The sequence below is a fragment of the Molothrus ater genome, chromosome 6 (assembly GCF_012460135.2).
Source record: "Molothrus ater isolate BHLD 08-10-18 breed brown headed cowbird chromosome 6, BPBGC_Mater_1.1, whole genome shotgun sequence".
Lineage (NCBI taxonomy): Eukaryota > Metazoa > Chordata > Aves > Passeriformes > Icteridae > Molothrus > Molothrus ater.
In genome coordinates, this window is record NC_050483.2 from 11,557,756 (window position 1) to 11,582,030 (window position 24,275).

The 24,275-nt window shown below is 43.2% G+C and overlaps 1 protein-coding gene across 3 annotated transcripts in view; it reads left to right on the forward strand.

Moving 5' to 3' along the window:
• The window catches only part of DENND2B (DENN domain containing 2B), a 155,880-nt gene that overhangs the window by 119,371 nt on the left and 12,234 nt on the right, over window positions 1–24,275 (forward strand). For all 3 annotated transcript variants that reach the window (XR_008508442.1, XM_036383853.2, XM_054515142.1), the window contains 4 exons: window positions 1,400–1,469; window positions 7,491–7,568; window positions 10,330–10,470; window positions 13,797–13,945. Coding sequence is in view for 2 of the 3 variants with exons in the window: in XM_036383853.2 (XP_036239746.1) it covers window positions 1,400–1,469; window positions 7,491–7,568; window positions 10,330–10,470; window positions 13,797–13,945 (438 nt within the window). In the remaining variant the exon portion in view is untranslated. The remainder of the gene's footprint in view (window positions 1–1,399; window positions 1,470–7,490; window positions 7,569–10,329; window positions 10,471–13,796; window positions 13,946–24,275) is intronic.

A 24,275-nucleotide genomic window follows, 5' to 3' on the forward strand; every position in this document is an offset into this window, starting at 1 on the left:
AGTTCTGTGTTCTTTTTCTTCCCTATTCTGCCTGCCTCACAGGCCTGTGTGGCTGAGGGGAAGAGGCTTGAAGGTTCCTCTGAGTCCTAAACTCAAAAGAATAAATGACAGTATTTAAAATAAATCTTAAAAAGGATGGGGCCCTGCCTACCCCCTGCCCTAGTAATTCACCTCAGAGTGCTTGTCTAACATTGCAGGTTACCCCTTCATTTGGTTCAAAATGTTGCTGTCTGAGAACTTTCTTGGAACTGTGCTCTGTCCTAGCAGAGGAGCCCTCTCTTCCTTCCATTGGAGATCAATCACTGCAGGAGAAGGGCAAGGAAAAGGAGAGCCAGGCTTGCATTTTCTTTTTCCTTCAAAGTGACCTCGAAAAATGTATAATTTTTTCCCCTGCACTGATATGTGATAACTGGTTGTTTCAAAGATGTAGAGTAACAGGATAGGCAGAAGGGATGGAATTGTGGAATGATTTGGGCTGGAAGGGACCTTTAAAGGTCATTCAGTCCAACCTTTCTGCCATGAGCAGGGACATTTTCAACTTGATCAGAGCCCTGTCGAGCTTGACCTTGACTGCTTCCAGGGACAGGACATTCACCACCCCTCTGGACAACCTGTCCCAGTGTTTTATCACCCTCATTGTAAAACATTTCTTCCTTTTATCTAGTCCGAATCTACCCAGTTTTAGTTTAGAATCACTACCCCTTGTCTTATTGCTACAGACCTATTAAAAAGTCTATTCCCATCTTTCTTAGAAGCCCCTTTTATGTATTGAAAGGCCTCAATAAGGTCTCCCCAGAGACATCTGTAATTATACAAACCCTGGTGTTTCAGCACCAGGAATTGTTTTATATAATACCATTTAAAAGTTGCAAAGCATTCAGGAATGTTTCACAGCCCAGGCATGAATTCACAGATCACCCATCCCTTTACTTGTTCTGTTGTTTTACTGTAAAACTGTTGTTTTACTGCTCTGTCACAAATGGTATTTGTCCTAGGCAGAGACATAAAATGAGTTGGATTTTGGAAACCTGTGTTGTTTCTGGATTAGAAAATGATTACTCGCAGAGAATATCTAAGGTTCTTGTTTTAAGAACAAAGCTCAGTCCAAAGACAGGATTGAACTAAAGGTAAAGGAGCATTGGAATACTGCCCTCAAAATCTGATTCTCATATTTCTTCTACAGTCACTGACACTTTGCACCCATCTCTTCTGCTAAGACAGCTGGTTGTCCCTAACTATACTGCTGCCAGCCTTTTTCCACAGAGTATGTCCTAATGACGAAGACCTTGCAGTGGGTAGCATCTCTCACTTGATGAGTGTCCCTTGCTAAGTGATCCACCTTGTAGCCATGCTGTAGTTGTGCTATAATCTCTGCAATGGGCAATTCCCTTTCTCCTAGTGAGACCTTCTCTTTCATGCTGACTGGGGAGGACGGGAGCCGGCGCTTCGGGTACTGCAGGAGGCTCTTGGTGAGTACATCACCCTCACTTCAAAGGGCAGAATCCTCTTGAAAAGGATCTCAAAACTGCAGTCTGAACTGAAGGTGTCTCTCATGGTTTTTAAAGGAAACAGGGTTTTCTCACTCTGAAATTTGGAAATGTAAGGAGATCAAGTTGAAATAAGAATTTGTAATGGCCATTTTAATCAGATAGATCCCAAGGCTTGTAGCAAATTCCTGAGAATGTGCATCCTGAGAATGTGGAAAGTTTCTTGTGTGAGCACTTACTTCATAAATTCTTTATGTTATGTACTTTCAAGCACAATCAGAAATACTACAACACTGGAAACAAAGGCAAAGCTGGTATTTCTAAACATTTGTGAGTAGTGTTTATCTCTTAGGCAGCTGCTTACATCTCAAATGACTCTGCCAGCACTGTGTCATCAGTCTGCAGCTCAGAGCCTTGCAACAGGCTGGTGCCAGCAGTGGGAAGTCTGGTGTCTCACACAACTTTCAATCCCCATGACCAGGGGTGGTCAATAGGTGAGGTGGAGAGCCTACAAACAGCGTTGTCCCACCACCTGAAAAATCCCTGGACACTTGATAAACTTGAGAGCACAGCAGTGTGTGTATCGAGGGGGAGGAATCTGCTGAGTGTGTTAAGGGAGGTGGAGCACAATGCAAAGAGGGATTCTGGTGTCCATCCTGCACACCTGATGGGATGCCAGCAAAGCAGAAAGCAGTTGGTTGTCCCTGCACTAGCCTTGCACCTCTTGGGTAGGTTTGGAGCTGTTTGTGAGTGACTGGGTGGGGAGCCATGGCTCCTGTCATGTTCTCATGGCTGTTGCCCACACTGGGCTGGGGAGCCTATATGGATATTGGATGCTGCAGGAGTCTTTGGCTGACTCTCTGTGCCAAATGAATGTCTGCAGCAGTTTGTAAGTATGTCCCCCCTCTCTAAGAGTAACTCACACTGGCACTTCCCCCCCTTCCCTTTCTGGCATCATTTCCCACCTTTTCAGGCAGGGATCACCTGCCTTCAGTAGCTTCCAGCAGAGCTCTCCCTGTCACTGGCACAGCACCCCCTGTCCTGCGCTGCTGCTTGTGCCTGACCCTGCTCTTCCCCTGCTCTCTGTCTGTGGCAGAGCCCCTGGCATGCAGACTGCAGATGCTGTCTGGGAGGTTTTCTGTGTGTGGTTCCTCTATTTGTGAGAAGTTTCATTAAGCAAACATAACAGAAAACTTGTTTATCAGTTCTGGGGGTGGTGTTTGCCATAGGTAGCATCACAGAGAGTCACTATGTATTAAACAGTGTGTCACAGTGGGCCACAACAAGGCTGATGTGTGGGCAGGAAATGTCACTGAAGGCTTGTGCTGCAGTAAATCTAGGACTGGTCAGGGGGTAACTCAGGGATGAGCAAGGAAAGCACCTAGAATTCATCCTTGCTGCTTTAAATAAGTATAACAAGATACAGGGCAGCAGTACAAATCAATTTTTTTAATGAGTTGTCATTTAAAAGGATAATAAGATCTTATTTGGGAAAAAAATAACAAAACCTCAGAAAATGTTGGTTAGAATAAAATTATGGATTGTTTTCACTCTACCAGGTAAAGGTGGTTTGAGACTTTTATTTTTCTGAGAATGTCAGTACATTTGTAATCATGCCCAGAACTTGCCTCTGTGAAATGCCAAATGGTTGATCCTGAACCATGCTGAGACTGAAATAACCAGTGGCAATAAAAGAGATTTATACACAGGAATATTGAATCAGTTTTTCAGTGAAACATTAACATGGGGGTTTTTTACTCATTAAAGCTCAGTGAAATTCACCCTACATTAAGGACAACCTAAAAATAGAACACTGACTTTCAGCTGGTGCAAAAGATGGCTGAGTATATTAGGAAATACCAGGAACAGAATTAAATCAATAGTGCATGCTTTTATATAATGGTGTTTTGAGAGAGCATTGGAGATTTTTATCCTCCACTGGATAAGGCAAAACTCAATCAAATAGCAAAAAGAAAAAGGGAAAATAAGTAGTACTTTGCTAAATCTATCTAATAATTATAAAGCCAGTTATAAAGCAGATCTGCTGCTGCCACCTTGGGTGATCACTTAATTCAGGTTGCTTAATCTGGATTCCAAACAGAGAAGCCAGAAGATTCTGTCACAGAGAAGCTGAGATGTCTCATCCCACTGGTACAGCCTCCTCAGCCAAGGAAAGGGAGGAGTGATGCCACTTCACTTCACCAGCTGTGCCCTTCACGGGGCAAATCCAGCCACGCTCTTCTGAGAGCAAAACTGGGGCTTAGAAAGAGAGGGCATTTTGGAAGCTGCAGAGAAACAGCTCAGCATTTCTTCTACCTGTGGAAAAGGCAAAAGTAGCACAAATCTTTTATTTTGGTGCTGCAACCTTCTCCTGTCCTGCTGGGAGAAATGTGGAATCTGGGTATTTACCTGAAGTGCCTTTTCCATAGGGTTTGGAAGTGTAACAATTTCATGTCTTCTGCAAAGGTTGGTGCATGGTGAGACAGCCTTACTAGTGTGTGCCATTAAACCCCCCTAAAATTCTTATAAACTGGTCCACTTTAAGCCAAGCCAACTGCTGTGAGGTTAATTCCTTAGAAAATTCCTTCCTCAGGTGTCCTGGTGGGGGATGCTCTTGTAATACCCAGCAAGAGGTGTCTCACACCTTCTGGTGCAGTGGGCAGCCTCGTTGGCAAAAGCTCCATGGCTGGCTGATCCTGTGAGGGTGCCTGGCTGCTCTTCTGCAGGGTCTGCTGTGCAGATTCCTGCATTTAGGGAACAATTGTGTTTTGTCAGCCTTGCTCTCCTTTGGCGTGTTGTGATATGAACAAACTGTTCCACTTTTTTTTCCTTCAGATCTCAGATTCTTCCAGACCTTTTCTGGGGTCTGTGTGCCAAAACTACCTCAAGGGATACAGTGACAATTATGTTTTGTTTGTTCTACAAATCCTGTACAGTATCCCCTTTAAATGTATTTATATTGTTTTGTTTCATTTTGGAACAGGATTAGAATGGAATGTAACCTATTGTCCCACAGCAGACAATCTGCATTTCCATAGATAGCATGAAATTTTCCAGTTACATCTTGATACCTCCAAGGCAATTCTGCAACTGCTTTTCTAGTGAGTGCATGTGTCAGCAGCAGAGATGATCTGGACACCCTTGCAGGGGCTGTTTCATCCTATGCCTCCCTTCCCTCTCTCATAAAATTTGATCCTCCAGCACTTTTCTAGGCTAAGACAAGCCAGCCTCAGGAGTCCATGGAGGAGCAGCTGCCTGAAGGTGAAGTGTGTACCTGAAAACATGGAAAGCAGGTGTTGGGTGGGACTAGCCTGATGTCCTGCATTTGCTGGGGACAGGAGAAGGGCATTCATTACAGGGTGAAAGCAACTTTTGTGGGATGCAGACTGTTTATGGAGCTGCAAAAAGCTCATTGGAAAACCCTTTTCCTCCTTGCTCCCTCCCATCCTGCCCTTGCCCAAGCAGTTTGACAGCCGTGTGTACACTGAGTACTCTGGCACCCAAAGTTCATGTTTTATAGAACAAGAAGTCTTTAAGAAGTGCTTTTGGATTTACAACACCCACAGTTTTCTCATGGTCACAATTTGGATTGGCCCGTAACAAGGAATCAAGAGCCTCCATAGAAACTGATTTTAGCCTCCCAGTGTTGGAATTGTTCTGATTCCTGGCACCACTAAGGAATATCTCTGTTTCTGGATGTACTGGATAGTGCATGTGCTTTGCAAAGGCCACTTCCCTCACAGCACAGCTCAGTGCTATGGCAGACTGGGAGGAGATCTCTGAAGTCTCCATAGAATCCAAGCACATGGACAGGGAGGTGAGATTTGAAAGAGAAAAATGGCAGGCTTAGTTTTTGGAGCAGAAGCCTCTTGTTTTTCCTGCCAAAGATTTTGGAGTGGGCTTTAGTCAGTAATATTCAGATTAAACTCACTATAAAAAAGGGTGTCCTGAGCCACGTGTGGACCGGCCCTGATGCAGAGCTTGGCTTCTCCACCTCAGCCAAGTTCTTGTCAGTTGATGTTCATAATTTTGGGAAACTGTCTTGTTATCATCAAAACTCGTTAGCATTTTCATTTTGTGATACTGGACTAAGGCTGAAAGTATCCTGGGCTCCACAAGAACAAATTGAAAGGAAATCAAGCCCAAATTATCATCTGCTCCATCTCTCTTCTTTCAGGAGCAGTGCAGTGCACAAGGGCAGAGTCACTCAGGTGCCTCTCAGCTGGGCTACTTCAGCATTTTTGCTTTCCTGATCTGGACCTATTCTTTGTGTGCAGGAGTGAGTCCTGGATGGATAGCATGACTCCAAGACTGTGTAGCCACTTGGCAGAGCACAGCCTGCCACCTGGGAGAGCTCCCTTTTGGGAAGAGAGGAGGTTACACTGGTCCTGATGGGCAGACCCCAGTGTCCCCTAGGGAGGAGTCCAGGCAGGAGTGGCATGTCCCATAGGATGGTCTTGCCCAGGAAAGAAGCAAACTAAAGCACAGTGGGTGTTTTAAATCAGTCTAAAGTGAGGTGTAAACTGGTGGCTGAGAGGGGAGGTTATCTGAAGGGTTGCCAGTGCTATAAATTTGTTAAGTTCTGCCCCTCACAATGGCTCTGCTCAGGGTTTTTGCTTGCTGCTCTTACAGCTGATGTGTGTGCATCTGTGAGGCTGTGCTGTTTGCAGGAAAAGCTCTCTGAAATAACAAAAAAGGATGTCCTACACAGTGAGAGCAGGGAGGGAAGAATCCCAGCTCCCACAGGCATGTAGCCTTTAAGACATTTGAAAGCAATGATATTTCATAAAGGAGAAACTTGGAGTAAGTGCTAAGCAGTTATTGTTTCTGGTCTTATAGATGACCCAGGAATGTGATGTTTTTACTGGCACTCAGTGAGACAGCTCTTGGCTGGGAGCTGTCCAAGGCTCCTGGCATGGCTTCGGCATTCCTGCAGATTTGACACAATGATTTTAACCAAAATCCCACATGCTTGATATAATCACTCAGTGCCTTTAGAAAGGATTTTATACCTAATATGGACAAAAAAGGGCTCTGCTTTTTCAGAGATGTGACGTGTAGTGAGCAGGTTTGGATCCAGAAATAGACTCATCTGTATTCACTTAGCTTTGGAATTTTTTTTTGTGATCTTTATTATAACAGGCAGGCACCTGCTGAGTGTCCAAGTCTAGAGTGCAATATTCAGGTTTAAAAAGCACAGCTAGCCCTCAGTTTCTCTTGATTGTCATCTCTGTGGCATGTGAATTTCAAACACTCCATGGGGAAGTTGAGTACCAGTAGAGTCCAACAAGAGACAAAGTGGAATAGGCAGGGTAGCAGAGTCCAGCATGCTGAGGAAGTACCATTTGCTTCTCCAGGATAAATCTTGTATGGGATGGTTATAGAGGATGGTCTCCACAGTTTCTCTTGGGAAGGGGGTAAGAGGGATGTGTATCATTGATTCATACTTGCCACAGTTTAAGTTATGTGAGTTTCATGTTTATCAGGATTTGGTCTGAGGAAGTTAATGTTTTACTCATGCAGCCTGCTTTGTTTAGGTTGTGAGCTCCCTTTCTGTGGGCTGAGCTCTCTTTGAGCACCATGGAGTGAGGGAGTGGGGACCTAAAGCCATCGTGGCCTCCCTTAATGTTGCAGTTCGTCTCTTGCAGCACACAGCCCCAGGGTGGCCCCACTCCTTGTGCTGCAGCAGGAGCAGGGCACGGAGATAGCAGAGGCATGAGTTACAGCCCTGGTTCCATGTGCTTTTATGGCTGCAAGCTGGAATGAGGCTGGGATGCAGCTCCAACAGGCTGTGATTTCCAAAGGGGATAAGCTCTATCTGTGCCTTTCAGTTTCCTGCCTTATGGTAGAAATATGATGCTTTTCCAAGAGCAGCTGTTTGTTGGAGAAGCAAATAGTGAGAGATGTCACATGATGGCCAACTGTGGGGTCAGAGAGAGAAGTGTATTTCCTCATGGCTCCACATGAATGTGTAATTCCCATCTCCTCTTTTGCTGTTATCAGCCCAATGGAAAAGGCCCACGCCTACCTGAAGTTTACTGTGTCATCAGCCGCCTGGGGTGCTTTGACTTATTTTCTAAGGTAAGGAGATATTTTTTAATATTGCTTTTTAATTTGATTGTTTACTGGGACACATCTGCAGTGATGAACCAGGCAGGAAGAATTCCTTCCTTTGATGGGAGATAACTATTTTACAGTTGCTGTTTTGGATATTCCATCCCTATTATTTGGTTCATCAAAGAATGTCTTATTACTTCTGTGACTGAGGCAGAAATTGATTCAGAAAACATCTGGGTGTCTGTATGATCTGGCTGACCAAAGTTTTTTCCGTTGTTTTCTACAGCCGTTCTGTGCTGAGCTGTAATTCTTGGCATCCATAGTTTGGATGATGGGCCAGTACCACTTTTACTCCAACACCCTGTGGAATGATGAGGTTGAGAAAAAAGATTATTTGATATGTGAATTCTATACACTTAAAACTAGTGACAATTTTATTTTTTTCACTCTAGGAGTCTAGGATAAAGCACAGATGATCTTTTCATTGACCCAATTTTAATTGATTGCATTTTAATTTGCCAGAGATTTTCACTTCAGATACGGGAAATCTCTCAGAACTTCCACAGATTTTACCTGCTAATTTTCATAGGAATAAAATGGAAAAGAGCATGTAAATCATTGATGTTAAATAAAAGCATAGAATTTCTATTGTTCATATGATCTAATATTTATACAGAATATTATCTTTAAAGCAGGTTTTGAGTTTTTCTAGATAAAACTTTAACACAAGGTTTTTGTGAAGAACAACAGTTGGGTTGCAAATAGTTAATTGCAATTTTGTTTCTGATGTCATTCATAAAGCTCTGAAATCGAGGGTTTATGACAGTGTCTCTTAGGTGTAATATGTATCTAAACCCAGATATCTGTGAGTGAAATGGAATACTTTGTTCTGGGAGGATCACCCAGCTCACCACACTCATAGTGTGCACAGAGCTCATAAGGCTTTTTGTTTGCTATTATGTTTTTATCTAATTTTGATAGTGCTCTATTTTACAAAGGAAGATTTGGGAGAAGGAAAAAAAAATTAAGTATCTTCCTTACAACCAAGTATCACTGTAGCTGAGGTATAAGGTCAGACAGCTGGCCCTCAATACAATGAATAGCTGTCTCTGCCCTACACTGTGAATGATGAAAGACCGTGGGATATTAAATCTTGGATATTATTTATCACAAAAGAAAAAAGATTCCTCTGGTTTAAAATGTTTCTTTTCCTATTTCCGATAACTTTCATTATCTTTGTCTTCCACAAAGCCTTTCCCGCTCACTCACTGTTGTAATACCTATTGCCGAGACAGACTTGAGAACCACAGATATTTTAACTTCCAGCCAGTTCATTTGGTCATGGTTTCAACAGCTGTTTCTGACCATTTTATCTCTTGGGATCTCTGTTCAACTTTTATTTTGTTTAAATGCTCCTTTTATTTGCATTGTGAAGGTCTTTGGAGCCAGGCATATGACACACACATGACCCCAAGTCCAGCAACAAACTCATCAAATAGCCAATCCTGTGGCTGCAGGAACACAACTGAGTGCTGGCAGTGTGCAGGAGCAGCAAGGGACCTGGGGCACAGCCCTGCTTCATTGCTGCTTCCCACTGGTTTTGTTTGCTGAGGATGGCTGTGCTGCAAATTACATCAAGAGTGAAATTCATGGCCTCGTTTATGGTTATCTGCCACTTCCAAGGACTGGAATGCAAGTTATGTGCACAGGGCCAGCTTTGCTTTAGTTAGGCCTTCATTATGTCACAAGGAGAAAGGGGAAACTATGCACCAGTGAATGCCTCTGCTGGCATTTGGTGTCACCAGCTCTCCTTACAGGTCACCAGCTTGTGCTTAAGTTTAAGTTTTAATGTTTGCTTCAGTGAAAATCATTTCCAAGAGAAACAAGAGAAAATGTCTGGCTCAGGCCCACTAACTCTTGTATGGCCTTTTGCTCTGGAGTGGTGGTTAAAGGATCACCATTGCAGGTCAAACCACCAACTGCTTTGAACCTCGCTTTCTGTCTTCTTTAGCTTTATCATCTATATGCTCAGTCTAATGTGGGAAAACTTAGCTGTGATCTAATTTATGTTGCCCCATGTGACCAAAGAGAGAAGAACATTATAGTCTCCTCTATCTTTAAGAAGTTCCATCTGCTTATTTCAAGACTAGATTGCCTGCTGTTTCATCGAGAGAAAATGACCTTAATGCAGGCACCAGTGTGAACAGCTGGGTGTGCTTCAGGGGCAGCTGAGGGTCTCCAGCTCAGCACAGACTCTGACTTGACAGCCACTGCTGGGACCATTTCAGGAGCTCTGTCCTGCTGTCATAGTGGCAGCATTGCTTTCTGACTTCTTCCTGCCCTCTCAGTTGAAATGGAAGAGATGCCCAGTGCAGAAGAAAGTTTTTCCTTGATACAAATTTCAAGATATACCACTGAGATGTGATGCTGACCTGGGCTGTGATCATGGGATTTGTCTTCATCTTTCTCTCCTTCAGCTCATCCTGTTGTTCAGGCATAATCCCAGCAATATATACATCCCTTTAGTCATGTTGAGTCTTCTTTGAGTCTTCTTCCTCTTTTTCAGACTTGTTAATTCTTCCTTGCCTCTGTGTTAATAACATTCACAAACAAGCTTCATTTTGTAACAAAAAACCATGGATTGATGGTAATGAAGAAATACATGGCAGAGGAGACATAAATTTAGACCTGCCATGTGTTTAGACACGTGTAGGTCAAAGGATGCTTCAAAAGTCTATGTGATGCTGATATGTTCTGTCTCATTTATGTCTTACTAATGGACCAGATCCTGGATGAGGTTGAAAGGAGAAGGGGAATATCTGCTGCCCTGGTTTATCCATTTATGAGAAGTCTGATGGAATCTCCTTTTCCTGCACCTGGAAAGACAATCAAAGTCAAAACCTTCCTGCCTGGAGCTGGAAATGAGGTAAGAAGCAACTGCAAACATTAAAAGCCAAAGCCTTACCCTTTACCACTTCAGTATCAAAACAGCAAAAGAAAAGCAGGAGGAGACAAACAGATCCTGCAGGGCTGTGGGGTGGCAAACCCTCAAAATAAGCAGAGTATGAGCTGCACCACTGTGGACATGCTAATGCTAGTTCCCATTGATGATTGTAGGCCAATTTATGGTTATGTATTTATTATTTTATGTTTATTAATAAGTTGTGTGTAAGAAAAGCAGCCATCACAAATGTCCCAGTGTGCCAGGCCTAGTGCAGCTCAGAGACTGCAGCCTTGCTGGGCTTTATCACAGTGATAACAGGCCAGTGTGAGTTTCCCATGCTGTCTGTACCTGAGCACTTCAGCAGCTGCTTGTTATTTCAAACCTTGTTACTGCTGGTCCTGGCCATGGTAGGAGTGACCAGCAGCATTTAAGTGGCTCTCCTTGGTAATAAATACCTTTAAACTGGCTCTCAAAGGAAAGTATGTCATGTAAAACTCTTTTGTGTGTGTGTGCACACATATAATAGATGCCACTTCTTTTTATTCCTGACTCAAGTAGCTAGAAGCCTAGCATTAGACAACATGTGCCTTATTGGAATGGCAGTATTGATTAAAAGGCTTTTTCAGCTTGGGGCTGGCCAGCCATTTACCATGTCAAATTTTGTTCTCTGCATGCCCCTATTTAAGAATAGAGTAGCTCCACTCAGATGGTCAAGCATATACAGGAGATTCATTACTGAAGACAGGAATAGAATTTGTCCCAGTTATTAAAAACAGAGAGAAGGAACTCCCCTTTAGGGTTATTTCACCCTCCTTAGGGTTTTTTACAGTGCCTTTGTTATTTTTGCATTAAATTGTATTTTCTCTAAATGTAACGCCAGTGACTTCAATGGAGTGGGCCCGTAATGTATGGTATGAAATGTACAGGGCTCCTTGTATAAGTGACTAGCAAGGCATTTTAAAATCACATGCATTTTCTTCTGGAGAGGCAACATCTGAAAGAGTGATTGGCATAACAGGGAAAAGAGCTGACAATGCTTTTTCTGTGTGAATGTAACTGGGAGCCATGATCTGCAGCTTCTCTATCCTCTGCTCAACTTCTAAACTCTCCCAGAGAAAAATATTGAGATAATTCCAACAAACAAACAATTCTCTTCTGGCTGAGCTTTGCTCTCTGTTGTGCTAGTACAAACTCGTTATTTAAATGGAATGCACTGGCTTAATTAGGAACAGAATCTTATCCTTCCATTGTGGCTCCTCTTGCCTAAACAAAGATGGTGATTAATTGGGAAGCAGACAGTGTATTTCTTTGTGATGAGCAGACTGAGGCAGCAGGCTTTGCCAGGCAGCAGAAAACATCCCTGGTATTTGTAAAAGCTGCCATAACTTGCATTGCATCCTACCCTGCAGCAAGATTTTCACGTTGGCAGGTTTGCAGTAGAATCAGCCCCTCCTGATTTGGCACATGCACTTGATTTGAGCTTGCAATCCCAGTGCTAAGGAATGGAAGTGGGCACCTTTGCTGATTGTGAGAAAGAGTTAGGCAGCATTTCCAAGGAGCCATTCCTGGTACAGTCACTCCACAATTTGTTTCTTGCTGTTGTTTGGGGCAGCAGCTGAGTGATGGGTGTCTACACATCACACTGTTCCTGTATTTCAGGCTTAAAAAAAGCAAATCTATTTGATTTGATACATCCTGTTCTAAGAGTGGCTTTCTTTTTACAGTTGTTGTGTTGCTGATCGCAAACAATATCACAACTAAACTGATATGAACTTATTTTGTTTACAGTATCCTGTGATCTTGAGCATATTCTTAAAACAGTGTTTGTGAGGAATTCTGTAAGGGCTACTCCAGTTAAAACCTGATCCAGTCTGCTTGTGGAATGTGCTGTCAGATGCATAAAAACATAAAACTAGTCTAAAGCAATAAAGTGATGGTGATTTTTGGACATATCGAAAGAAGATGCATGCATGTTCCTGTTGACATATATTCAGAGATTTCAACATGGCTTCAAGTTGGCCTCTTCTTCCCTTTCCCTTTTCTGTTTCCTCAAATTCCTCAATGGTCAATCATTTGCTCTCTTGTACTTCATATTTTTCTCCTTCTGTTACTCTCTTCTTCACATTATTTTTCCCTCTTCTTTTTTCTGTCCTCTGTCTTCAAGTTCCACATCTGAACATGTCAATTGCAGAGTAAAAGGAAGATCTAATAAACGAATCAAGGAAAAGGCATTTGAGAAAAGGAAGGAGAGGGCCAGAGGTCATGGATGAAGTATGAAAATTAGACTGTAAAGGGATGTCACAACTCAGCTTCTAAGACCTTGTCCTGACTCCCCAGTTAAGTATATATATGTGTATGTATCTTTGTATGAAAAGAGAAAGATTTTAAACATTATCTAGTGAATTACACATTACAGAAGAGTGGAAATAAAGTAAATTGGGTTCAAAGTCTTCCTGGCCTTTTAGTTGAGTCCCAGGCTCCTATCTAGATGTTAATATGAATTGTTAGCCAAGTTCAGAACCCAATTTACCTTGACTTTATGGCTGTTTCAACCCTGTAAGCTTCCATCTCCAGTGTTTGATTGTTTATTTGCTTCATACTCTCAACTCAGCCAAGCTTTACGTCCCTTACAGAATGTTTGGAAGGGGGAATTATGCTTCCCTTGGAGATGACAGCAGACAGTGCACACTGCTGTATTCTGGGAAGAATGGCATGCAAGGAAGGAATTGTGCAATACACTGTTTTTCTGTGTGTGCACACGAGGGGCTGGGTCACTGTGTGTCCCCTCAGGCACGGGGCAGTGCTGCAGTATAGTAGAAATTTTCACCCCTGACAAAGGAGAGGAATGATGAGGAGGACTCCATCTTATCAGAAGGCTAATTAATTACTTCTTTGTACTATATTATTCTATATTATATTACACTACATTGCATCTAAACTGAATCTGCCAAGCACTCAGCTGCACTCTACTGCACAGAATCTCGTGACTGTCAGCTGGCAGTCCCCACACACACCCCTGGATTTGGGTGGTCAGTGAACACAACGCTCACACCAAAATCCAGTTATCAATTCCCTTCAGGTAAACAATCTTCCTCAATGCATTCCACTTGTGAGCAACACAGGAGCAGTAAATGAGATAAGAATTGTTTTTTCTTCCTCTGAGGTTCGGTGAATGCGAATCTCAGAAATATTCTTGGGAAGAATTGTGCCTTGCTTTTCTCTGTGAAGAGAAACGTGGCTACCCTGCAGGGCCAGGCCGTCTGCAGGCCCCTGGCAGTGCTGACCCTGCTGTTGTTGCCTGTGTGCAGGTCATCGAGCTGCGGAGGCCCATGGACTCCCGCCTGGAGCACGTGGACTTCGAGTGCCTCTTCAGGTGCCTGAGCGTGCGGCAGATCATCCGCATCTTCGCCTCGCTCCTGCTCGAGCGCCGCGTCATCTTCGTGGCCGACAAGCTCAGGTGAGTGCTGCAGGCACCTGGCGCACACGCGCAGGACAGTGCTGGCTCTGGATGCAAAAGGCTTTAGGAAATGTACTGAATGGTTTTCAGAGGTCAGGATCTTCTCACTGGAGGATTTAAATGTCTTTTTACATCCATGGGTGTTCTGTATTTCTCACCTGTAAAACGGCGATACAACTTCTCACCTTCTTCACAGTCAGCAAATGTTTGCACAGCAATTTGACACAGTGTAGTGCCAGCAATGTTTCTCTCAGGTTTTGGACACAGAACACTCATAATGAGTAGCAGAGGCTGTCACTGAGGTGCTTTACCTTGTGCTTATGCAGTGCAGGCAGGGAAGTGAGGTGCTGAGAGCTCCCCTGATTTGCTCTGTGCAATACTGAGACTTATGTTGGGGCTGTTTCAATTCCTGCCCTATAAAACCCAGCCAGTGGGAGTGTTAAACTGCTATCACAGTGCTTCCCAACTATTTAGGATATTTTTCCTGGTGCTCATGTGACCTGAAAACATTTACTTTTGGAAGCTCCATCTTGGGCTCCTTGCTAGAACCTCTGAACACACCTTTTGCTTCCCTGCCCTTTGATTGCAATCTCCCCTCTTTGTTCCTCTGAAGCATGAACTCAGCCCAAGGTGTAAGGAGTGAGAGCAACAGGTCACATCTCCACATGGCCTTTCCCAAGGAAATGGGAGCTCTGTGTAAGCTGCACCCCTGCCCCACAGCAAAGAAACATCTTATTTTTAGATGCTTCTGTAATCCATACAGAAAAGTGTAGGTAATGTAAAGAAGACATTCTTTTTGTGGCATGATACATAATAAAAAAAGGCAAATAAAAGTAAAGCCTGTGATTTATTAGACTCAGGAACATCCAGCATCTTTTAAAAGGACACCAGAGGCTGTATGGGAGGTTAAAAACACAGATGGATCTACCCAAACAAACTCTGCTAAACATTTTATCAGTCCCGACCTCCTCTGAATGACTGCCAGAAACAATAGCTGCACTTAGTGGCCGCCAGTGTATATAATAGCAAAAATACTTTGCATAGTAAAAGCTTTACAACCTTTAGGGGAGAATTTCTTAAAGCTGCAGACCCTTCTCAGGTTATAAAGTTACTTCCTTAGCAGTCTTTTTTGTGTCTAGAACAACAGGAACATTTTATTTTCGTCCCTTCTCTTGTCAGTAACCCTTGGTTTAAATGACCATTTGGGATGCCTTAATTTCACATAAACCTGTGATGAGAATTGTGTAACTAGTCCAGGGTTTCTGCAGTACTTTAGTAGATATATGAATCACACCATGAATATTGGAGCAGGTAGCTTTAGAAATACTGTTGGTGTGTTCCTTCTGACTTTTCTTACAGCATGTTTATTCACTTTATTCTGTCTGTTTCTGTTTTGCCATTCTTTCAGCACCCACAAGTCTGACTGTAATTCAGATTGACACAGGTCTGCATTCCTTCCAATGGCACAGTGATCTGAGTGGAAACTCACAGAAGTGGTACAGCGAAAGTGAGGGCTCTGCTGTGCAGCTGCCAACTGCTGCTCTGCTCTGGAGTTCCCAGTTGCTCCTCTGTAGTGTTCTGTGGATCACAGGCACAGTCCTGCAGGGATGCCTTGCTGTGGGAAAGATCCTCAGCCATGAGGGATGAGACAGACAGCAGCCATTCCCTGGAATATTTCCCTGGCACAGCTGGCCTAGCCAATGTCATATAGTGCCCTGGGCACTGTCCAGGAAAAATCAACAATTAAACCTACTTTGACAGGCTCAAGGTAGCTTGGCATGGAAAACAGTTGTGTTGCTGATAGTGAGGGCTTGTGGTAACCCAGGACTTTATCGGGCAGCCAGGGTTTTATACATTGCAGCCCTGGCTGGGAGTTCAGGCTTGTCTGTGCAATTACCTTTCTCTCGGTAGCTGCCTAGTCCCACAGTTCTTGGAGCATGGAAAAAGAGTTCTGCTTACAGACAGTGTGCTGCTCACCCTTTGGCACACAGAAATAGGGCACCAGGACCAACAGGAACCAGAAATTATAAAGATCCCTTTTGGTAAACACATACCCCTACACTGTGCTCTCCTGCAGAAACTGTTTTCCAGTGAGCTGTTGTGTTTGTGTCAGAGGGAGCCATGGGATAAGGGCCATAACACAGGAGAAAAGAGAGGATTCAGATGGATCTGAGAGGCTTGGGAGGCTTTGTGCTTGCTCCTGTAAGAAGGGACAGAACCTTTCTTACAAGAAGGGCTTATGTTCATGTGCTTTACTATATCCACATGTACCCTTTATTGTATGTATATACTTGGTTTCATTTGATAAGAGGATGACAAAATCTGATGTGGTAGATAAGGTTCTGCATGCAGACTTGTAGATCCTGAGCTATCCTTCTGACCCTCTGACCTGCTCAGTGTCACATGCTGGAAACATAGCACCTCTTTCTTATCCTTTGTCTGCTCTGTCTGGGATCCCAAACACTCTGGGATGGAGACCACTTCCTGCTCTGTGTGTGCAGCAGCTCTGCTTTGTGCACTGTGGTCCCTCTCAGCACGGGGATCTAGGAGGTACTGTAAACCAGAAACTAATAATGAGTCCTTTGACAAGAGCCTGGAGAAAGTGACAGTGGATTTAAATTCAATACTTACTGAGATTTGCATGGTTTAAATAAGGATGAAGTCTAAAATGAAACACTCTGGCTTTGAGCTAGTAACTGTCTTCTTGGAACCTTTGCCTTGTCTAACATGAGTTTTGTTTATGGGCATCCTGGCTGAAACTGGAGTTTACCAGTAATGTGGGAAAAAAAGAGAAGCTAAATATCTCACAGGTCCACTCTGTGCCGAAAGAATGAGAGCAGGAAATTAAAATGATTTTACAAGGGTTTGATTTCTGTATGTACCCAAAAACTAGCTTAGAAATAAATGATATTGAGGTTTAGGCTTCAAACAATAAGATGCAGTGGGCTTTTGTGGCTGCCTGTTTCCAGCAATAAATGATTTCACACATTATACAAGTCTGGGAAAGTCATGCCTGGTGAAGTGAGATTCATTCAGTAAGTTGTTATTTATGGTTCTTACAGTGCCCAGAATGTGCCAAAATTTAAAGTCCTTGATCTTTGCAGGAAGAGATTGTTAACACAGAGAGTGATGCTCCCAAGTAGTGAGGAAACAACAGCAAAGTTCTGAATGACAGCACTGTGAGGTTGCCCTAGTTAGATATGTGCAGTTAGGTTTGCGTATTTTTCCCCCCAATACGTTGATTATGTATTTTTTCTGCTTGAATTTGGGTGAATAAATCCCTGCAGCTATTTGCTCACCTTCAAAAATGAATGTGAATCTGCCAGCGACCCTTCAGAATTTTGCTTTCTGTGAACAGTGGAGCAGACAACAGGGAAACAAAAATAATGATAAAGAAACTTGGATTAATAATAATAATAATAATAATAATAATAATAATAATAATAATAATATCACAGCTCTTAAAAAGGAAACTTAAGGCTCCAATTCCTTAAAAATCTGCTGAAAGCACAGCTGATGTGATATGCTTCAGGCCAGCTCTAATCCCTGTCCCACTGGGACCCCCTGTTTATGTTCCCAACATTCTGCCTGTTCACCCCAACTCTGGAATAGTCCTGTGCCTGCCAGCTGCAAAGGGGGGCTGCTCCTGTGCCATCCTCTGGGGTTTGAGAGGCAGCAGATGCAAAACCAGAGGGGCCTGGGGCTCAGGAACATTGACCTTGCTGCAGGCACAAAGGTAGCAACAGAAAATAAATAGAAAGCAAACACTGGAAGAAAAACATTTCTCTGCTTGTTTTAGTTTTATGCTGGGGAAACTAATTTGTGGACATGTTTGCTGAGGAGGTGATCTATCCATGTGTGGGAGAACAGCCTCTTTGCCTTTTCCCCTGAATGTTTGCAGAGGGAAGGGAAGGCCCTGGACATAGCAATGCCCTTTGGTTATAAACCAATTTTTTATATATAAAACCCACTCTTGCTGTAATCCACTATATTGGGAAGGACTCTGAGGATATTTTGCTTACATTTCACATATGGGTCCAGTCCAATGCCAGCCACAGTCAGTGGGAGTGTTTGGATGAAGTTTGTTTTTTTGCTATGAATCCAAATCCTCCAATATTCTTCTTTTGAAAACTTTTGGGGCTGTGAAATGCTTCTATAGACCCCCTCCTCTTGTAAAAGACAAAACAACTTCTCATTGTTGTGAATTTTGGTTTTATATGAGGTATTTCAGCTACTTCTCAGTGAAGCAGGAGCATGGGTCTCAGGGAGAAAACCCTAACCCTGCTCCTCCCCACAGTATTTGGAACTGCAGGAGGAATCTCTCTTCCAGCACAACTGTAGAAAGTCCAGGCAGATCCCAGACCTGACCAAAGGTTACAGGCTGGAGACAGAAACACTGACTAATAGAGGACAGAGCAGAAATATGTAAATAGTGGGGAAGGCATCCCACAGGCATGTCTCTGTTAACTCTGGAGCAAAGGAGGAGCAGAGTGTTCTTGTGTTCAAGGGCAAAGGCTTTCAGAACACAGCAGTGTTTCCCTCTTCTCACGCACAGACACGGCTCAGGGCTGGCTCTGCTGTGCCCAGGATGTTCAGGGAGTGGTGATGCCTCTCCTCATGTTTCAATCTGTTGTTTTGGGGCCAGGCTAGAAGCTGGCAGCAAGAGCTGAGAGGTAGCCTGGTCCCCATTTCTTGGTGCCTACCTAATAAACATCCTTTAACCTGGCAGCCAAAATCATAGCATGATCTTGTAGCTCAAGTTAAAATATGCAAATTTAAATAAGAGATAAGTGGCAATGTTTTAGTAGTAAATCATTGCTCTTCAGTCCAGTAGCAAGGTCAAGTGGAAAAGCAAGAATAGCTAATCTCTGGGGCAAATTACTGAAGTGCAAGCTCATTCTCTATTTCCTTATTGTTCTTTTTTTTATTAACAAAAGTAGGATTTAATTCTTACAAACCAGTCATGGCCATGACAGGTCTGAACAGCTTCACCAACTGCCTGGGAAAGCTCCTTTCCAGTAGCTGACATCTTGTAACACTTGTAAAGTCTGCCAGCCTGCAGCTTGAAAGGTAAAACCACTTGTATTAGCACAGAGAGGTGTGCTAATAGAGAGGTAAACACATGTGAGCTTTGGCCAGCAATAAAGACTTCCTTTACTTTCCCCATCACAAAAACCTCCAGAAAAAGAAAGGTGAGAGAAGCTTGACAAAAAATACATGCCAGAAAGCAGCTTGTGAGGGAGAATTTACTGCTGTCAGTCTCTGACTAGTCTGTACCATTTCTGAGCACAGGCTACAGCATCTTGGTAGTCTTTTAATTATCAACTGTGCATTAAAGATGATGTTTGGAGATGCAGACTACTGCACCTGTGGAATGTGTAATAGCTCACAGATCTTCTCTCTAAACCCAGGAGAAGTATGGATGGCTGATGTTTCTTCTGGTGTATTTTTATCCAAAGAACTTGAAGTGCTATCTTAATACTGTCAGGATTATTGTGCTTGGCTGGTTTGATATGAAAATAAGCTAGAGAATTTCACTAATTTCTGCAGTGGAAGGAAGGAGCCCTTGTATAATTATCCAACGTAGACAGAATTTATTCTACAGCAAAAACATCCATTTCTCATGTATGTAGCCAGAGAGTTTCTGTTTCCTCCAGTGAGAGCCAGACCAGCCCCTGTTCAGGGGGCTAGCAGAGCTGTCTCAAAGATTCTTGAGAGAAATTTTGCACTTCACTCCCTCTTCTCAAGAGGTAATTACATTTTGTACCACTTGGATTACTTCCTCCAGCACTTAGATTGTGTGATGGCTGATAGCAACAAAGCAGCTGTACATGGACAGCAGGAAAATGTGTGTCAGGCAAAAGGGACAGACCAAGAAACAAGCTGAACATTCAAAGTCTCTGGCTTGTTTAATATTCCACAGTCCCAGAGAAAACAACCTAATAGTGACATTTTTAATGTGCAGTAAACTCCAATGGCATTTTTAATATGCCATGTCCCAAGAAGGGTACAGCTTGTATAATTTTCCTTTTCTTCCTTCCCTCCTCCCCTGCTTTCCAGTGGTATTTATTTATGTCATTCCAGGCTTTGGCCAATGCTCTGCAGTGGGAAAACATAATTTTTCCACTTTCAATTTGTGAAAAAAAAATTCTCTCCCTTCCCCATGAAGGAAATGGGATACAAAGAAGACCCTGCTGCTTGGTAATTCCCTTCTGGATTGCTTAGTGGCACAATGTGACAGTAAACTGCAACATCTTCCCAACTTGACTTTTTTTCTCCTTGCAAGAGGATTTAGATTCCCTCTTTTCAGCTTTTAAATGAGATAGATTAGGGGGAGATTGTTGCTGTCCTCATTGGTTACTACCTAGAAAAATACTTCACCCTGCTTTACAGCTGTCCTGCTATTAACAGTGGAGTGATGGTCTGGGAATCTGAAACCCCCAGGGTGAGCAAGGGCTGGTGGGAGCAAAGTTCCCAGTGTGGAAAGAACAAGGAATTAACTCTTCTCTGGAGCACCTGCTCTGAGAGCCCCTTTCTTCTGGATTCATGTTAACAAATTGTCCTGCAGGAAAGGGATTGCAGAACTCTGTGGATACAAAGGAGAACTTCACACTTGGAAAGGTTTGGTTTGTTTTTTCTTGCAACCACCTGACAAAGCTTGGGCAGGTAGATGATGTGTCAAAGCAATGACTTTTTCCCCCAAATCCCATTTTCTTGAAAAGGCAAGTCCTCATTCTGTAGGGCACTTTGCATGTCTCTTTCTCCAGGGGCTTTCATGTGCCTTGCTTACACATAAGTATTACAGGAGTAAAAAATAATGCCTTTGTTAATACCACAATCCCCTTTAATCAACTGTTCTCTGCGTTCTTTTAAATTGAGTACTTCAAAGCTACTCTTTGAGAGAGGGAGAGCTCTCCTAGCAGTGTTCTCTGCTCTGCAGCTCTCAGCTCCATGGGATGCAGCCTCGGTCTTTGCCTGAGCCAGGGTTGTGCTCTGCAGGTTATCTGTGGGACCCCACACTGTCGCTTGGGTATTCCCAAAAGGGATGGAGAGCTGGTTCTGAAAATGCAGCTCTTACTGAACTAAAATCTTGGAGATTTTTGCAAAATTTGGATGAAAACCAAAAAGAAAGCCTCTTGTATAGTCAGCATGAACCTGCACTTGCTCCTCCTTTTATATGTACTAATGAGCTGTTTAATTATCAAACATTGAAAATCTGAATTAGTTTATGTGACTGAAAAATCCACTGGCTTTAAGAAAAGAACCTCTGAGGGCACATCATCTTCCATGGTGTCCATCTCTGTGAAGCTGAGGGAACACATTCAGTGTCAGTGATGGATCCATGTTGGGAGGGTAAAACAGCCCAAACCAGGAGAGGATGTTGCACACTAAAGCTGAAGGAGATGTGGCCAGACAAGAGTTTATCAATGATGATGTTGCCCACTCAGTTTTCTGTCAAGTACAAGAAGGAGGGACTAGAAAAGGAACCCAGATGATGACACAAAATGTTGGGCAAGTCTGCTCCATGAACTGTGCTCGTTGACACTGCAGTGAGGCAAACCATGACTCCATGAATCAAAGTCAGGGAAAACAATTGCAGAAACAGGTTTGTAACCTTTAGTTCATCACAAAAAAATCTCCTCCTAGGAATCATCAATAGCACAAAGGTATTGCCGCCTGTGCTCTCCATAACTCACTTTCAGTAGTCACTGGTCCTGTCCCAAAGTTAAGCGCGTCACTGGTGCCCCACTGATAAGGAACTGCAGCCCTGCTTTTGCCAGACAGGTGAGGACACACTGGGATTCCTTTCTGAGAGGTTTACAAGCTTGGCTGTTCTCCTGCTGCCCTGTAGGAAGCACCACATAAAACCTGAAGTGTGACTTGTTACTTGTAAGAGAAGGCTTGCGTTTGGGTTTAGCTCCTTTGCATGGGCCAAAAGTGCCATTTGAGTGGTGTGAAGGTTAGACAGCTTCACTCTTGGAGCCGTAAGCATAGTTAGAGGATTTTGGAAAGGAGAATAACTGATAATTGGCCTGATGTGATGTGGAAAATATGCATTTCCTCCTCAGTCTCAGTGCCCCCCTCTCCCTGCCAGTGTTATCACTTGTTTGCATTCCATGAGATATCACAGAGGTCACTAGCAGCAAATATATCAGCATTCAAATTAGGGAAGCCACTGTGGTTGGACTCTGCTCTTCACCTTGGCACAAGCAAAGTTTGGTTCTCACTTCTGCATCAGGCTGCTGCTTGCTGGGTGGGGGGAGTGTGGATGGACCTGGGGGCTGAGGGCACAGGTGCCAGGGCAGCGCTGCTGGCTTGGCAAAGCAATCACCCACCCTAGCAAGTGTTCACTTGTTGAGCAAGGTTCTTGTTTTGTCCAGCTCCTGTGCAGAGTGAGGGATTTTCACCTGCTTCTGGACTGAGCTGTCACCTCACTGCTGGTAGTACATGTGGATATTTGTTAGGTCTGGGTGAGAGATGTTCCAGCCCATAGCAGACAGGGATATCTGCTGTTTGTGCTTTGGGGAGCTCTTTACCCTGTGCCAGAGGTTGACTGTAGCAATAATTCTTGCACTGTGTATGATGATTCAGTTGTGAAATGTTCAGAACTGGCTGCTGAATTTGAGATGGGCCAAATGGACCTGCCTCACCACGATCCTCATATGGATTGCATGTGTTCCCATCCAGCATCACATTTACACTGGAGAATTCCTAATTTTATTCAAACACTAGGAGCACAGCCTTCCATTAGTGGGTCTCCTGTGCCATCAAGAGAAAAAGCAGCCTAAAATATGCACAGATTTGTCTGTGTTTCCTGAAAAGAAGGATATTGGGTACTGATCAGAGATACAAATTAGCTGCATACTTTAGGCCAACTACTAAAGACCTCAGGTGGTGACTCTTAGTTCACCTCTTATTAAATATTTGCTGTATAAAATAAATGCAAAATATTACTTTGGCTTTTACAGTCCAAACTCATGCAATTTTCCATGTAATATGAACCCACTATTTTGATTTTAAACATCTTATTGATTAGTGTAGAGAAATCAGATTTAGTAACAGGAAATTCAGCAACTTCAGAGCTCTCTTTTAGGTCACACATGCAACCACTCTATCCTAAACTTCCTGCAGACACCCAGATTTTTACAGATTCACTTGAAGGTCAGGTGAGGAGAAGTGTTTGGCAGCAGCAGGGGAGTCCTCCTCCCTGTGTACCCCTACACAGAGCTGGACCCTTTACAGAAGGATTCTGCCACGGGGAATTCTCAATCCAGGACGTTAAAATCTAATTATTTGACTTTAAAAATAAATTATATTCTTAAAATTAAAAAATGTATTAATAATACATTAACATGAAACTACAATATTTATTAGCTTCAAAAATTACAGTCTCTAGTTCCAAACCACTTTAGAAAGGCTTGAAGGAACCTCTGTAGTTTGCCCAGCCCCTGAAGGGCTTCAAGAAAAGTAAAAAATTATTCAAATTTCCAAAGCTTCAACATGCCTTGCTGATGAGAGGCAGCCTTTGCAGCAGCCTCTCCCACAGCAGTGAGGGAGCTTGTGGTTCAGAAGGTGTTATTATGTCTTGAGGGCTGGTCTGATTAAAACAGAAATGGGAAAAGAAAGGTCTTTGAGGCTTTATTTCAGCAAAGTATTTCAGCACAGTGAAAGTAAATTAAAGCTGAAGCTTCTGCTGAAATACTGTGTTGAATCAAAGCCTAAAACAGTAATTTTCCTGTCCCCTCATGCTTTAATTGGTGAGGTGAGGCATGACCTGATTGTAACTCCTGCTGCTCTGTAGTCATTGGAAAGAATTATTTTATTAGTGCCCAGATAATTTACTGGATTAGAATTAATTTGGGTCAAACAAAAATATGTTAAGCCCAAATTCTGGTGTTTGTATTGGTCATAATCTTTTTCCTCTCAGGGACAGGTAAATGTATTTGTTGTGGAAGAAACTTTTCAATTTGAGAATTATTCCTGATAAAACTGTAGGTTTGTGTCTGTCTGCTTAGCAGCAGTGGCTGAAGTGTAGAGCACTGGTTGTATTTGATTTCCATTTGATTGCCACCAGTGGGCTTTGGGCTTCTGTCACCTTCAGCTGTCCTGGTGTGTGACCTTCCCTCCTGCAGCTGCTGCCCCTCTCAGCATCTCTGGTACTGACAGAGGAGGGGCAAGTGGCATCAGACAGCCCCACCTCCTTCCATCTGTCTATAGCAACAGGGAGGAACCAGTTTCACCTTGGGACCTTGTAATTTGGCATCACATGTGTGTGATAGCTTTAGTCATGTTCATATTAAATGGTTTTCCCTGGTCCTTGCATTGTTCA